Source organism: Xiphias gladius, chromosome 14, assembly GCF_016859285.1.
Source record: "Xiphias gladius isolate SHS-SW01 ecotype Sanya breed wild chromosome 14, ASM1685928v1, whole genome shotgun sequence".
Classification (NCBI taxonomy): domain Eukaryota; kingdom Metazoa; phylum Chordata; class Actinopteri; order Istiophoriformes; family Xiphiidae; genus Xiphias; species Xiphias gladius.
Window position 1 is genome coordinate 22,590,193 of NC_053413.1, and position 17,200 is coordinate 22,607,392.

The following is a 17,200-nucleotide window of genomic DNA, read 5'->3' on the forward strand; positions in this document are numbered from 1 at the left end:
AATCATTTTCTTTTACGGCTTCCAGAACAAGGCTTTTAAGCCCGCCTGTATGTAGCAACATCCTCCATCATTCAGAAGCCAAAAAATGCAAGAAGTCTTGAAATTACCGTGAGAAAACATAATGAAGACAAACAACATATGTAAATCCTCATTGTTTTTCTTTTATTATTTGAAAAAAAGTGATAAATATTCTTCTAAAATGAATCACTAATTTTTTTATTTTTTTATTTTAAAGATAGGAATCCCATTAACACCTTTACTGTTGAAATGAACTTGAGACAGTTTTAAGGTGTTTTCGTCTTTTAGTTTAACTTAATTAGATTTTTATTTAAATAAGTTTTTCATTTTTATCTAAATATGTTTTAGTTTGTGATATACGTCATATGTTTGCAATAATATTAAAGTGAGGTTTTGGTAAGCTAGTTGTGTGATCGGAACATAAAATAAAATTTGGTTATTATGAATAAAAAATTTTCATCAGGGTTTTACAGCCCTACATAATTTTCTTTTATTTCCTAAGATTAAAGTCACTGTGCCCAGAAATAACATTGATTAAGTTAATTGAATGCGGGACCTCAGAGTTATGACAAGAAAAGACTTACTGCGACAATGCAGAGCAGACAGGCAAGGAAGTTGCGTCATTCATCTAACTGTATATTTTTTGTATTCCTTATTATACTTAACGGGAGCAAGGGGATTTGTAATGAATCTTCAATAATAGTGCTTAGCTACGCTTTGCCAAGAGAGGAAGAAACCCCTCTCTGAATCTGAAATGAGAGATTTACCTAATTGCAGCTAATATGCTTGGTTTGTTTTGATGAGATTAAACTTGCTTAAGTGAATGAATGCAAAGAAAAGTTAGAAAAGACAAAGCATGGTGTCATGACTAAGCCCTGTTTGATCATTTGCTTAATGGAGAATAACTGTAATGTCACTGGTTTGAATACAAATTGCATTCGTGTTGCATGCCGGCCATCTGTTCAGGCAGAGAACGTGAAACGTTGCCTCACATGTTTTGCGTTTAATCAACACACTAGAGTTTTGGTGTGCGAACACAATCCCACAAGGTAATCCAGTAAAGTCTGGTACAACTTCTTGGCTAATCAGCGCTCACATGACTCATTCTTGGGCATACAGAAGAAAGAGAAGATCAACTGCTTAGTTTACTTTCTCTCTTGTGAGACATCATTCTTACGTGACTCACTACAGCAGAGCTAGCTGCTATTGCTTTTTCTCCCATGTACGGATTCAATCATGGGTCACGAAATGATCCCTGGACCTGGGCTGGTAGCTCTCCATTTACTGGGTGGTTGAGACACACATCACAGCAGCCTCGAGCTGTCAGCAGCTCGTCCATCATCACCCGCTCCCCTCAGCCCAACTCATAACTCCATCACGCCTCTCAGCACACACAGATTGGCTGGTCTCCGTCGGGAATCCTGGCCGGCTAACTGCATGCGAGGCACACGGCTTGGTGACTGGAAAGACCCGCCGCCGAGGAAAACCCGAGCAAGGCGTTTACCACACAACTGCCGCAGCGGAGCTGCTCGGTGACAAACGGTAGAAAACTGCGGTTGTGCACAAACTGTATGAGGCAGAGAATTGGTTTATTCAAAGATGAAAACAGGCATCTGAATAGTTGACGGTCTCAAAAATGAACACACGCATTTACATGCGTTAAGGAAGTGTATAAAGCCTAACTACAAACCCTGCTGGAGCATTATTATTCATTATATATGGTAGGATTGGAATCTAGCTCCCGACAAATCCCTGAATATTACATCCTGTAAATCAATAAAATGTTATGGCCTCCACTCAACATTTCAGTTTCATGTTCATGATGGTGCTGTTTTAGTGTGGCGTGCCATAATCGCAAACAGAGAGCACTTTTATAATCCCTGTAAATTTGGCACTCTGATAAGTACAAAATCACTCAGCAAAGCCTGAGATTTTAATGCATGAGTGTGTTAAAATAAAGTGGGTTATTTAAAAAAAGCGGGCTTAATTCCTTGGACACGGTCTTCATTAAATTATAGCACTGGGATGTGAACTTAACCTTGACGTTCATTAAAATGCTCTAAACACAATTAATTAATAAGCAATAATTATTACATTAATGTGCCAAGTGCCAGTGTAAGATGCCTCCCGGGGACCTAGAAATCCTTCTGCTTAAAAATTCATTGATTAGCTGCAGCCATCTGCAAGGTGAAAAGTGATTCGTTCCAAATACTCCTCCTGGGGCACGCACATTTAACCAAGAAAAATACAGTTTATGTCTGAAATGCCATTTTCAGAAAACAAATGGAAACAATGAAAACATTTTTTCAACTAAACGAGCTGAGGCTTTTGTTTAGTTTTTAGCCGCGCTAGCAGCATGGCCCTGGGGATGGCTGGTCAGTTTGTCGGTTGGTCCAGGTCCAGAGTTAAATATCATCAGAGATTAGATGGTAAATATTTACACTTAAGTCACTGCTAGGGGTAACCGTTGTCTGGCTAAATGACAAAGCTAACGCTGGCTTGCTAATGTATCACCCATTTAAATTAAGGTAAACATGGTGGACAATTAAGTTAAACTAAGTGTCAGTCAGATTGGCTTAATCAGATATTTCACAGTCATCCTAATCTGCATGAATACGAATCCTGAAACACGCACATATCTCAATTTATGCATGCATAATTAAAACAAAGTTGTACTTTCATTTACAGGTTAGTTTAGTATATCATTTTGCCCCACCAAAAAAAGAAAAAATGTTTTTGGAAGTTATGTTGCAGCACACGATGCCGCAGTGATTTTCTGTTCACAGTTCAACGCTTTTGATCAGGAAGCACTACAGATGCTTCCCCGCAACTGATTTACACATCACTATAGCCACTACTAGCTGAGAAACTCCTTGAGTTTCGATGGTGCGACCAGATTTTGAGAATCATGGTTTGAAACTAGCCTGTGGCTAACTAGAATTTAGGGGGAACTTTATATCCATTATTAAATTTTCGTGCGAAGGAACAGCTAGTGCAGCCCAATCTAAATTGTCCAAAAACAGGAGCACTTTCCCCAATGTTGATTATTGTGTACATTTCAAAGAGCCTGTGAGGTTTCAGGTCTAAATGAAAATATTGAGTTTCTGTCTCCGACTGTGATACACCAGAGGCATGAATGTAAAGTGCTGCAAGACAAATGTTTTCTATTTCACCTGAAAAGCAGAGGGAACAATTTATCACTCCTGGAGACAGACTCAATCAAATGAGGAAAATAAGGCGGCCCATTCCCATGCTACCGGGTTATGCATTATACATGCTTGCGAGAGGTTTATAACACCTAAAATGACACCTTACTGTGAATCAGGTAAGATTGACTTACTGTCCTTGCGAACTATTACTGCTTCTTAAGGTGTTGCTATGTGTTCAACAGATGCTGACAGCTCACACAGCAGGTTGTCACTCTGGGTGTAATCACTTACGACGCCCAGCATAAGAGTATCACCTCGACCAGACCCCGACAATTCCGTCCATCCTCTGTCAGAAATTTCAGGAGCTTTGCAAAACACTTTTGACGCTCACGTTCGGGCCAATCACTGCCCCCTTCTGATTGGCTTCAGAGAACTCACCGCTGGGGTAATTTGAGCCAAAAAGAGGCCTATCGCTGCAGAAACTAGCATTCTTTTCCTGTGATTTGCATAAATCTCCATGAGGAGAGGGCAGTGATTTAAGCAGGCTTGTCTGGAGGCAGAAGGAGGTGCACACGTAGAGATTGGTATAAGACGTGATTGCTTCTGGGCCCTCGGTGTGTAGATGAAACTCTCCGGAGTCAGGGGAGAGCGCTCTGCATTAATCTGCCAATATCACCCTGCTGAACATAAGGCATCCACTTCTCGTGAAGGACCAACGCATCCATCGCAACTTCAACTCTAGATGCATCGCTACCTAAAATGAAAGCACAAACTCACTCGCTGTCAGCCGGAAATGCTGCATGCAACTCTGCGAGCGAAATATACGAAATATACTGCGTGACTACTTGACATCCACCAGTATGAGCACAATTTCAGTTTGTGCCGGCTGCCTCCCCAAACAACAAATACACAGCTTGGTTTTTTTACATTTTGATGTGGTGGGAATTAAAAGGCTTTGATATTTCAATTTCCATAAACTGAGCGGGGAATATACAGCACAGAGCTGTTTGAAAGATGGCTGAAGAATAGGATCATGGACAGGGGTGTCTGAAATTACAAAGAAATTATGCACACAAGAGGCACCAAACAGGCGTTTTCAGATCCATCTCAGAGATCCTGATATAATAAATTAAACAAATCCTCACGGAGGTGCTGTGCTTTTGCCGTGCATTTGAATACACCTTCATTATGCTGTGTAATGGAAGGTTAATGTTAATGGAGGGTTACAGAATATGAATGCAACATTAAAGAAAAGGTTACCCGTGTGCGGCGTAAGTTATAACTCTCACAATGTAATATGACAAATGTAAAAAGGTCAATTGTAAAACATGAGCTGTTAATACTTTCATCTTAAGTGGACAGTGGAAAAATGATTTCAGCAGAGACGCAAAGTCAGATGCTGTGTAGGTGAAAATAAAAGCTTTTCCATTTTTAATTAAAAAGCACATGAAATGATGTTACTGTTGGCTGGCTTAAAGTCAAAGCTTCCAGGATCACACCTGTGAAGTTGTAGACACCTGTCAGTCGGCTTTTCTTTACTTTGTATCCTACAAATGGAACAACCTGAAACACTCAGAAGTTTCTCGCAGCGTGCCACGATCACTGAAATCTCACCACTTCGTCCCTTCTCAGCACTTAGTTGTCATTATTTAGCTCTAGTCACGGGTTAAAGCAGATGAAACTGCATAGCCTAGTCTTATATCAACGACCAACCATGCAGACAACACAAGTCTACAATACTTTTAAAAAACAAAGTGACACATTTCAGTTTAAAAAAACAGTTTGAAATAGATTACAGATAGAAACATCAAACAGCACACAGCACATCTGCCCATGTGGGCTTGTGTTTGCTGACGCGTACGTGCACGTGTGCTTAAAGCCCCCTCACCTCCTGCCTGGGGATGCTGACGTAGCCCAGGTGAGGCTTGAAGGCCTTGTACGGCTGCTTGGAGAACATCCAGTGGCCGCTGAACGTCTGACCGAAAACAGGCTGCAGGAGGAAGTAGGGCTTCTCCGAGTAGTTCACCACAACCACGAAGAGCGAAACTGCCACGATCAGACTGGTGGCGATCAACGACTTCCTCTGCGGAGGGAGAGAGAGAGAGAGAGAGAGAGAGAGAGAGTGCACGTCGGACAACTCTGAGAAATGCAGAGACATAAACCAGAAATAAATCAAATAAAATAAATAATAAAATGAACCTGAATGTTTTATCAAATTTTAATTTTTTCCCAGCTGCAATTTCAGCAGTTTAATAGATTGAGTAAACAAAAAAGGAGAGGCTTTCCACCTGCCTCATAAGTCTGCCAGCAGTTAGGGCTGACAAACACCGCAGACTGTGTGGCAGGAAATATACTCTGAAACAGGAAACTTCCTGCATAATAACAATTATACACTGCATAAAAACAACAAATACAGTGGCTAACAGCAAATATACAATAGAACAACCAGGGAAGAAAAAGTAAGAATTCTGAAGAAAATTTTCGTTGCTCACTCTTTATATAATATGTAAAGTTTAATTATTATAAAAATATATGAAACACACATTTTAAAGGTTTTAAGATGCATTTGTTTCTAAATGTATTATACACACCGTGTATTATCACACTGTGTTACACTTTTGGGAAAGCTTCAAAGTGCAGTAATGTGAGTTGCATAAACCGTGATGAAAAGATTTGTCACAGAGCAAGTAAGATCCTTAACGTTCGATACGACAGAGCCACAGAGAGGCAATGCAGGGGAAATGTCTGGTGCAACAACTGCATCCAACAGTGATTCGATGCTATAGGCAAAGTGAAAGTTGTTTTTGTGATTTGTTCAGTGATTTGTTTTTTTAGTTGACAATACTTGAAAGAAATGAAAACTTTAGCTCTAGTATTTTGGTTAAAAAAAAAACTGTCTAATATAGTGTCACTGTATAGCAGTACACAGGTGATAGAATAGTATATCATATCTTACACATCTTTTTCTGAATATATTCTTCTGTGAGTTTGTCAAAACTCTCACTCACTGTACTATTTGTCAGTAGTTACATTACATGTGCTCTTCGTGTAACTAAATTGGGTAATTGAGAGGCTTCTTTTAAGAGATTTCAGAAGGTCGTTTTCTCCTCCGGAGACAATGTTTCTGTCAGCTGGCTTTTTTTGTTTTTTTGTTGGTTAATTTGGTTGCTTTTTTTTTAGCCACGCTAGCAGAATGGCTCTAGGCACGGCAATTTGGGTCGATCAGTCGTTCCACCACTTTTGTTCAGGCTCAAAATTTCATTTTGTCAAGTACTTTGTTTTTTTTTTCAAATGCCTGCAAAGCTACTGACATTCCCATCAGCCTCAGCTGCACTTTGTCTTTACTGCTAATTAGCAAATGTTAGCAATGCTAACATGCTAAACTAAGATGGTGAGTATGGTAACTGTTACACCTGCTTACCATCAGCATGTTAGCATTGTCATTGTGAGTAGGTTAATATGCTGATGTCAGCATTTTAAGTGCAGCCTCACAGAGCCATTAGCTCTGTCTGGCTATGGATTCCTCGTCTTGTTTTTGTCGAAGCGTCCACTGTGCACAGATACAAGAGTCTGCATCGCTGTTGCAGCATCTCAATTAATAAAGCGACAGCTGGGGCGTCATTGCTTCATACATTGCTAAACAGCCAAATGACTATCTAGAGGTAAGAGGTATTACCGCCTGGCAGAAGGAGCTGAGAGTGATAAATAATGGATAAGAGATGGAGGACGAGGAGAGGTCTCACAGAGGAGAGGCTATTGGCAGGGCAGGGCTGGAGATCAATGCACGGGATAGAGCAAAAATGAGACAGAGATTAAAAAAAAATAAATAAATAAATGTGGTGTGCAAAAACATCTTGGAGCCTTGAGGTGATAAGGAGTCAGAGACGTGATGTTTTTTGTTTTGTTTTGTTTTTTTCCAGGAAACTTCAATAACGTGCTGCTAATCTAACAAACAACACCGGTGGGAAAGTCTGGATTGTTAGGAAGGTGGCGTTTCACAGATTCTTTTAAGTTATCTGATGCTGAGAAGATTGGATGTGGCGCAACGTAATGGTGAAGCCCCCAAAGCCAAAGTGCCTGCACCACCACCAGCTCAGATCTCCAACATCAAACGTCCCAGGGCAGCAACCGCAGGCTTTACTTCTCAGAGATGAGATCAAACATATGAGGGGGGGGGGGGTAAAAGAAGGTCGCCATTTGCTGCCCTGACAAGCCTATCGTTTTTTACCAGTTGCGTGTATGTTACATCACGCATCATGTCATGGCATTACTGCCCATCTTTGATCACAAACAGAGGGGCCTCAGCTTTGATCTTCAATGAAACGGAACAAAGAGGACAAATGAGAAATTCTCTATTGCCACTCTGTGCTTTAAGTATTTTACAAAATAAAATATAGAAGAGAAAAACAAAACAAATAGAAGAGAAAACAAATTGAGGGTCATTTTCGTAAAATGTGCCGTAATAGCTAGTCATCAAGAGTCCATTATGGAGCATGAAACCAATCTCTTATAAAGCAAGATGGTTCTTCAGGAGGAGGAAAAAAAACAAAAAAAAACAACCCTCGGTTCAGGCTGCGGCGCTGCAACATCCATCTGTTTTCATGAGGACAGAAAATTTCCTTGTCTCCTTCAACCTCGATCTGGCCACAAATCACGGGGGAAATGATGTGTCAAAGTCTGGGGGCGATTGGAGGGCTCTGCGTGGGCGTAGCGGGGCGCTGAACCTCCGCAAGCTCGAGTGCGAGACTCACGACTCCTCTCCTCATTTGCTCATCCATCAGGGTGATCATAAGTCGGCCTGTTGAGCCGTTTGACAGAGAGGTTGAAAAGCTTGACGTCGAGGAAGGAGTACAGTATTGGAGTAAAGGGAAATGAGGACCATTAACATCAGCAGAGAGGCAGTAGAACGGCCATAAAGTTTCAACATCAGAGCCGTCGGTCAATGTTAAAACATTTTCCTTGAGGAATATGACTCCATATGCTGCTGCAAAGACCTTGTTTGCAACCATCAAATCAGACAATGATGGCCATTAACTGCAGTTATGGAGGTAGGCCATTAACTGCACTTATAGTTGTAGCCTGGGGACGTTTCATTTAACACACATCAGACCGAAAAGCTTTGAGGGGGCTATTTTTAAAGGTGCTAAAACCTACTCTGAGCAGGTATTGATCTCAGTTCGCAGACTGCGCGGGATCATTGAAACCCTGGACATGAGGCAGCCACAATTTTGCACCAGACTCTCCTGCAGTGAGCCTGAGAGACCACATTACACATAGGAGGGAAAACTAGCACAAAGTTATTGATGGCCACCTCGTCCATTTTTGGCAATGACCTAATTGAATCATCAGTTGTGCAGAGATTGAGCAATAGCCAGTGGTGGAATGTAACTAAGTACATTTACTCCAGTACAGTACTTTAGTGCAAATTTAGGAAACTTGTATTTTGCTTGAGCATTTCCATTTAATGTTCCTTTATATATCTATTCCACTACATGCCATAGGGAAATATTATATACAAAATACCCATCATGTCGAAGTTTTTAATTGGAGACTGTAAACTCCCTCCAGGCTGCTTGAAACTCCAAATTCCCAGAGAATATGCAGACAACTAGGGCTTCAACTAACAATTATTTTCTATTTTCTCCATGAATCGTTTGGTCTACAAAAGCTCAGAGGACTGTGAATAGTGACAAATATCTTCTTTTGTCTGACCCAACAGTCCAAAACACAGTGTCATTTTGTAGAAGATGAAGGAAACCAGCAAATATTCACATTTGAAAAGCTGCCACCAGAACATTTGGGCATTTTCTCTTTAGAAATGACCGAAAACGATTAATTGATTAGCAAAATTGTTGATCATTAATGTTTTGTCCATTGACTAATCACTTTATTGACGAATTATGACAAGACCTCAGTGTCTTCAATAGCAGTCACCGCCATATTAATAATAAAAGACTCAAGAGGGGACATTTTCAGCAGTGAGTATTTTTACTCAGTACTTTTTTGCTAATAATACTCTTAACTAAAGTAACATTTTCAATACAGGACTTTTAATTGTAATGTATTTTTACAGTGTGGTACTACCACTCACGTAAAAGATCTGAATACTTCCACCATCACCGGCAGTAGCATGTTTAGAGTGAGAACATGAATTTTTTTCTGCTCACGATTTGATATCTACAGGGATAGTCTGAAAATAAACAACAAGGCATTACCTTCTGTTTCAATCACTGCAGCAATTTTCCTACTTAATGTACATCAAATAGGCAATAAATTTGTGAATTACAGAATAATCAACAAGTAGCGCCCCATTCACTTGCGTGATGAATGAAAACTCAAAGCACATTAGCTGTTTATTTCCTCATATATAATGTGCCATCAAAGTCCCCCCCCCCCATCTGGGCATGAAGAGAAGACGATTTCCTACAAAGACTAATGCTCCATCTCAGTAAACAACAGGACCACACTGTAGTTCAATCCAGAAAGCTAATCGCGACGGGTATTGGAATAATGTGAGGCTCAACCTGTAGAAAATGGCTCATGAAAGAACATATCTGGAAGCTATTTTTGAGTGCCTCCTGGGCATGGGCAAAAAAAAAAAAAAAAAACCCCAGAAAATTACATTTGCAATGCAAAAGCGCTACCTCCCTGGTACCTGATTCCTGCCACCACGGCCCAGCGAGCAGTTTAGATCCATTTTCAATTAAGCCATTTGAGAAAATATTTACCGAGCCGTTTCCCCACCTCTCTTTTTAAGCCTTCGCCTCTCCAGGACACTGAGACAAGAACATAAACAAAGAGCCACTCTTGAGATCGAGAGAGTGGGGTCCAGACACGTTACTTCATACGTGTCATATTTTCCAGCAAAGGTTTCACTTCAAAAGTCATCCAAGTACAAGATATAAAAACTATTCTTATCCCAGGAGGAAGAAGGATTGACTCTTTGCTGCTGGTAACACGGTCGCGCATAAATTCTCCCTCCAAATTTCGCCCAAAGGAGCTCCGACTGCCACAAGAACTGTGAAAGAGAATTAATACCATTTGTGGATGCTATTGCAATTAGATTAGGTTTAATGACAATATGATTAATTCCATTCATGAGCCATTTACACAAGTCTTTTGGGTTTTTATTCATCACACGGGCACATTTTTGTTTTCATTCCATTTCAGTTTCCAGTGAAAGGAAAGAAATAATAAGATCCTTTACTTCAGTAAAATTTGTAATAGCTCATTGCAAAACGATTCAATTCCGAGTAAAAGTCCCGCAAATCTTGATTAAGTAAATGTATATCAATATTATCAGCAAAATGTGCTTAAAGTACTAGTTATGCCAAATGGGCCTTTTCATAGTGCTGTATACAGTATATTGTGGGATTATTATTGCTGTTGTGTGAATGTGTGAGCAGCATCTTTTGTCGTAGTTGGTCAAAGTTGAGCTTCGTATCATGTCGGGCTGTTTAATCCATCAGTGACTTTGAGTCCTAAAAACCTTATTTTGCAAGAACATTTGAACTTGATTTTAATTTAAACCAACTTGTTGAAAATATGTTGCAGAAATACGTCTGTATGTGGAAACACTGCTGCAGTAGAATTATGACTTAAGACATTTTGTGAAACAGGCTGATTTGTGTGGAAATATTCTAACTACACTGGCAGATTTTTTTTTTTTTTTTTCACTTTTCATAAGAAAACAAAACTTAGAGGGAAGAGGATATTTTTTCACTGAACAATGTTTTTGCAAGATTTAGCAGCTCATCATCTGTTATTGTACGAAAAATAATCTGCAAAATGAATTACAGCTGACAGATGAATGCAGTGTAGTAGAAAAAAAATGTACTACTCCGCGACCTTTCGCCGAGTAGTAGTATAAAATAGCATAAAATGGAAATCGTTAACTAGGACTATTTCAAAAATCAGCATTTCTCTGTGTAAATAACACTGAGAAAAAGCAGCGCAGAAGCATGCTGTTTTCACTCAGGGGGTAGAGGGATGGATGCCAGAGTCGCAGCAGTTTGAATGAACAAGCAGCACCGAAGTTCATTACTCATCTGGGAGGTCTGTAGCCTGCTGATCCCTATCAAGCCCAGCAGAGGGGGCAGTCACCTCACACAGCTGTCATTTGGCATTCAGACGGGACCAGGGGAGCTCCGGCTACAACCCCTCATCTTTAAAAAAAAAAAAAAAAGGATCTGTGGAGCTCTCGAGGAACCTTCTGAACATTCACTCCCTTTTTTTTTAACGAGTTACAGCGCATCAGTGAGCCAGACTCCAGCAGCGGGAAGGTTTACTTTTCTGACTGACCGCAACGGAGGGTGCCACCTGCAAAGCCTGACAAGCCTTCACTCTGCAAACACAAACAAACAATCCACCTCATTCATTTACATTACATTACATTTACTTTGCAGAGTGTTTGTCAGTCGCCTGGTTAGCCAACAACATACTGCATTTGTCATAATCTACCATCACTCAAATCGCTCTTTGTTTTAGTTTGTTAAATTTGCCTGCTGGCAGATCCAAAGTGACAGCGAGACCTGGACATTTTTTCACCTACGGCGAATGTCAACAGGCGGAGACTTCGAAAAGCTTCGAAGACCAAAAAGTCTTAGACCTAGGACCTCGGTGCCTGGGCAGGGCCCGAAATCCGGCAATCCCTTGTACATATTTAAATACACCATTGAGTGAGTGAGTGAGTGACAGAGTGAGTGACTGAGTACAAGCTGCCGACCGTGTGCAGGAATTCTAGTTTTCTTCAGCATCACTTCCAGACACTATCAAAAGATATTAGAAGACATCAATGTAGGGCGAGGGGGACAAAACATTATATACGGTGAGAAGATATAACTGTAGCGCTAAAACTATTGGTAACTTAAGTGATTAACCCAGCTACAAAAAAATGATCATCAACCTTTACTCTGTTTTTGTATCATCGTCAATCGAATTTCTTTGGATTTTTTTGTTGGGCTGTTGGACAAAATAAGACATCTGAATACGTCACTATGGGTTCTGGGCATGTGTGATGGGCATTTTCCATTATTTTCTGACACTTTATAGATTAAATGTTTAATAAGTTAATCACATTACTCAACCAACTAATCAATAATGAAAACAAAATTGTTAGTTGCAGACCTACATAATTTGTCAGTCAATTTGTCAGTGGAGATTGCAGCTACCTCTTTCTATCTCTAAGAGTTTTAGACTATTGTGGGCAATATTTCAAAAATAAATTAGCACAACAGCTTAATGGTGATATTGGATTTTTATATAATTATCGTATCAGTGTGATAAAGTATCTTGTCAGGCTTTTCATTTGCTGGATTAGCCCAAATAAGACATTCCATTCTGGTTATTTTAATTTTGAATAGTTTCTGAACTGCTCGGTAAAAAAAATGTGGACATCTACAGTTGAGCGAACTCCATCTGCTGATTAAGATCACGTGATATGACTGAAAGCTCCACGACGGCCGGTGGGCGGACCTTACAGCGAGATTGTTTTCTTAGGTCCCAAATTAGTTTCCCAGAAGGTGTATTAGAGCGCAATATATATACCATTAATGTAATATTAAATGACGTGTACGGCGATGGACCATTTAGACCCGATTAGTCTGTGATGCTTTATATAAAAGGACGACAAATGATTGAGATCCAATGACATGAGTCCTTCCTTCCTTTGGGAGGATTGATAAGTCATGTTTAGGCATCAATTTGTAGGAAAGGAGATGTCTATTAGGACAAGTGGGGAGCTTTCCTCTGTTGCAGTCCCTCTTGGTGTATTTTATAATTCATTACAAATAAGTTTTTGCTTGGGGCGCAGCTTCGCATGTCCATGCAGTGCAAATGAAACTTCAGTTATGCCCAATACGTGGCACAGTGCTTCCTTTCTCCGGTGCAATAACAAAATGCCCCAGTGCCGCCGCCCCTCGGTTTCACGCTGCTTCCCCTTTATACCACCCTTATCAGCTGTGACATATGAAAAGAAAATCCCTCGATCCAGGTCAAATGAACACTAATCTGCTCCGTTGGCATGATACCGGATCATTATGGTACAGAGCATCACAGAGTCTAAATCTGGACCCAGAAAGGAATCCGTTTGTTTTTATGTGGATGAGACTCCGCAGGGGGCAACAATAAGGAAGAAACACCATTTTCATCCACTTGCTTTTTTATTGCTATAAACGTCAATACTGCAAATCCAAGTCTTAATCAGTAGATATGGATATAAACGTGTGTGTGCATGCAAGTGTGTGTCAGCACACTGTGTCAGGGCAAGCAGTCAGAACCCATTTGACTAATGCATATGTGATATCAAATGCAACATAATCCCCAAAAGCATAAAGGATTAAACACTCCACAATATTCACTTCCCCCTTCTGTTTGCAGCAAACTTTTGGGTTGAGGGAAACAAAAAAAAGCTGCGGCACCATATGTTCACGGACACAGGTTGGCGAGGCGCCGCACGCTGCTGCACAGGTTGACGCTCGCTCAAATGAGAAAAAAGCTGCTCTTTTTGGCACTTTAAGAAGATGACAGCCTGAATAGCTGTGTGAGCGGACCTGTCGGAAACAAAGCATACAGAGATTTTACGTTTGGACTGGAAGTTACTCTGCTGCCAAAGCGAGAGACCGACATCACTCTCAATTTCCTCCAAAACAACTGTTTCTCCCATGATAAGGCTCGTCGCTTCATCTCATCATTATTATTACCTCGGGTGGATAACACACATAGTGCGACACACGAAACCACTGGTTGATAGTACAGTAACAAAGTACATTTACTCAAGTGCTCTACTCAGGTACAATTTCAAAGTACTTAAAAATTAGCACCACCTTTACCGGCCTCAACATCAAAAGTAATGTACAGATTAACGCATCAATAATTATAATCCGATAAGAAAAAATATATATAACATAAATATATATTCTTAAATGGGTCGCTTTTGGTATTTCAAGTATATTTTGATGTTCACACTTCTGTACTTTTACTCAAGTAAAATTCTGAATGCAGCACTTTTACTGCGGTACGGCTACTTGAGTAAAAGATCTGAGTGCTTTCCACTAATGGTCAAAGCTTCTCCCACAGTCATCACTCACACAAAGTGGACTAAAACAAACTACAGCTGCAACCATCAGTCGATCAAACAAATACTTAATCGGCAGGGAAATAATCAGCAACTATTTTGATAATCGATTCATCGTTGAAAGTATTTCGTCGTATTTCAAACGAATGGCCAAGCATTCTCCATTTCCCCCTGGACTGTCGTTTGGCCAAAACAAGCTCTTTGAGGGGTGTGTCTGGGGCTGTAGGAATCTGTGATGAGCACTTCTCAGTCTTTTCCTTAACTGATCAATTCAATCGTTAGTCGCAGCCCCATAACAGACATATTTCACTCTGACGTCCAACCAGGAACATTTTTCATGCTGAATTTATGGTAACTTACAGATTTATAATCCTTAAATATACACAAGTGTGATTTTCAGCATCGCATGACCTAAATATAAAAAAAAAATCTGAAGTACATAAAATGGAGGAAACTATGAAAAATCTCTGAAAATTGGAACCTTTTTATCTTCGTTTTAAAATGAAATGACGGACGGATTTCAACCCGACCTTCAAATGTGGCCGTTCAGAACAACTATAGGTGGTTGATTTACGACGTTGTTGGACGGCACGTCGTATGAACTAGCTTTGTTAGAGCATGACCCAAACTGTATCCAAATCCAGGGCTTAAGGTGAGAGGCGTTCACGCTTATACCGGTGCATAGTATTTCACTATCTCAAGAAAAAGCACCCAGTTTAATTCGACAAGAGCCAGAAATCATGGTCGGACAGTATAAAAGTTTTGTTTTTAAAATAAAGTGGGTAAATAATTAAACTAAGATGATAATAAACAATAAATAATTTTCAGTATTTTAATTTGGTATTGGGAATATTATCATAAAAATAAACATCATGATCATATTATTTTAAGGCAACATAGCCCCCCCCATGTCTAAACATGGGGGGGGGCTATATGTTGTTCAATTTAGTCAGACCTGTGAGACAATTTTGTGACTTTGGGCTTTATGACTTGACTTGACTTGAACCGATGTTGCCAAAATGTGATCATTATCAGCAGCTGTATGAGTACCAATATTTTTAGCTGTTGAGATTTTCTTCCCCATTTCTTCTGAGCTGAATGAAAAAAAAAAAAAAGACCTATAACAGAATTCATCCATTGCAGAATTAGAAACTGCTAAGGCTACTAAAACACAGTGTGAAGACAGGGACAGCCTGAACATGAAGGTGCAGTTGCTCCATGTATCAGCCCACCCGCTCCTGTCACTTGTGCTTTACGGCCAAAAGGAGAATGAATGTGGCAAAAAGCAAACGTCCCCTATTCTCTAAAATCCAAAATTTCTATCATCGTGGGTTATCTTCAGAGGGAACCTGGAGCCAGAATGTCCCGCGGCATTCGGCCAGTCACAGAAGATGACTTCTGCTGCTCACTCAGGACAAAAGCAATTTTAGCTTTATCATACTGTAATATCTGAGCTTTCGAGTGCTGGCTCTTATAGTTCGCAGATGGCCGGTGGGCAGGAAGAACGCACTGTTGGCCAAGGACAAAGCTACTGTATAGCACTGCCCTCCATCCACCACAGGTGTCCTAACTTTACGCCACAACTCAGGACGGCAGACGACCAGTTTGCAGGAGGAAGTGAGGTGCTAAAACACAATTAAAGGCACGTGCGATAAAGAGCAGATGCCACACTTCCATTTTTAGTGTTTATATGAATATACTTTACAGCAGAATAGCAAATTATTCTCCTGGTCTCCTTGTGTTTGAAGGGCGAAGGCAGGGAGGGGAAGCTCGCTGTTGAGAAAAACATCGACCGCAGAAAATCCATTTCAATTTGCCAAATGCCAGTGCAGGATTACTGACATTTAACAACTGATCTTTCCACTGAAATTCTGTGGTATCCCTCCATAACTCCATAATAGAGCCTCATCTCATTGATGGTGATTACACACAGCACGACTGCTCACACAGAGAAATCTGAGTTTATACAGTATATCACCAGTGCAAACTATAGAATCTGAGAGGATTAGACAGACAGAGAGAGAGAGATGCAGTACATCATCTGCAAGACCGGGGAACAAACAGTGTTGCCAATTTTCTTCTCTACTTGACTAAACAGACGTCCGGCCTCTGCAGAGATTTTCCTAAAGGTGTTATTTGTTAAAGAGATGTCTCTGACAAGGAGCCTTCTCCTAAAGACTACTGGAGACAGAAAGCAGACGTGCACACTGAATTTCCAAGTGGCTCGGCAATGAAAGGAATTTTGCCCTGCTCCGAGCTCGGCCCTCAGAGGGATGATGACTGAGACACCTCGAGGTTACAAATGCACTGTTCTGGCTGGAAAGATTATTTGTGTCTTCTTCGACTCCTGTAACTTTTAAAAGTTGCTTTTAAAAACAAAAACACCACTCCGTCCTTTCATCCAACAGAAAGGGGAGGAAGCGGAAGTGGCAGACGGAAAAAAAAAAAAAAGACCAACAGTTAACAAACTGCCCACACTTTACTAGAGCTGAAACAGGTTGGAGGGATACCACAGGTATTTAGTATTGTACTTCCATAATGTCTGGGAACATGTGAAAGACAGGTTACAGCCATACCAGCAGCTCCCCGAGGCAACGTCAGCATGCTAACACGCTCCCAGAGACAAAGCTAATGCTAAGCTGGTGTTTAACAGGTGTAATGTTTACCCTGTTCACTATCAGCAGATTTGAACACGCCAACATTGGTTGATTAGCACAAAACACAAAGCGGAGCTGGGGCTGATGGGAATGTCGTTAGTTTTGGTGCTAAACCGTAATCGACAAATTAGAACTCTGACGTTGCACCGGCGGAAAAGCCAGAGGATCAACAAACCGATTGCAATTCGTTCCGAGGAGAACATCAATGTGTGTACCAAACTGCATGGTAATCCATTTAACAGTGGTTGAGACATTTCGCTCAAAACCACAGATGTCAACATCATGGTGGCGCTGGAGGAAAA

At 40.6% G+C, this 17,200-nt stretch overlaps 1 protein-coding gene across 1 annotated transcript in view; it reads right to left on the reverse strand.

Moving 5' to 3' along the window:
* st6galnac3 (ST6 (alpha-N-acetyl-neuraminyl-2,3-beta-galactosyl-1,3)-N-acetylgalactosaminide alpha-2,6-sialyltransferase 3) overlaps nucleotides 1–17,200 on the reverse strand; it is a 67,119-nt gene that overhangs the window by 35,202 nt on the left and 14,717 nt on the right. The window contains exon 2 of the mRNA XM_040143986.1: nucleotides 5,056–5,250. Coding sequence (XP_039999920.1) covers nucleotides 5,056–5,250 — 195 coding nt within the window. The remainder of the gene's footprint in view (nucleotides 1–5,055; nucleotides 5,251–17,200) is intronic.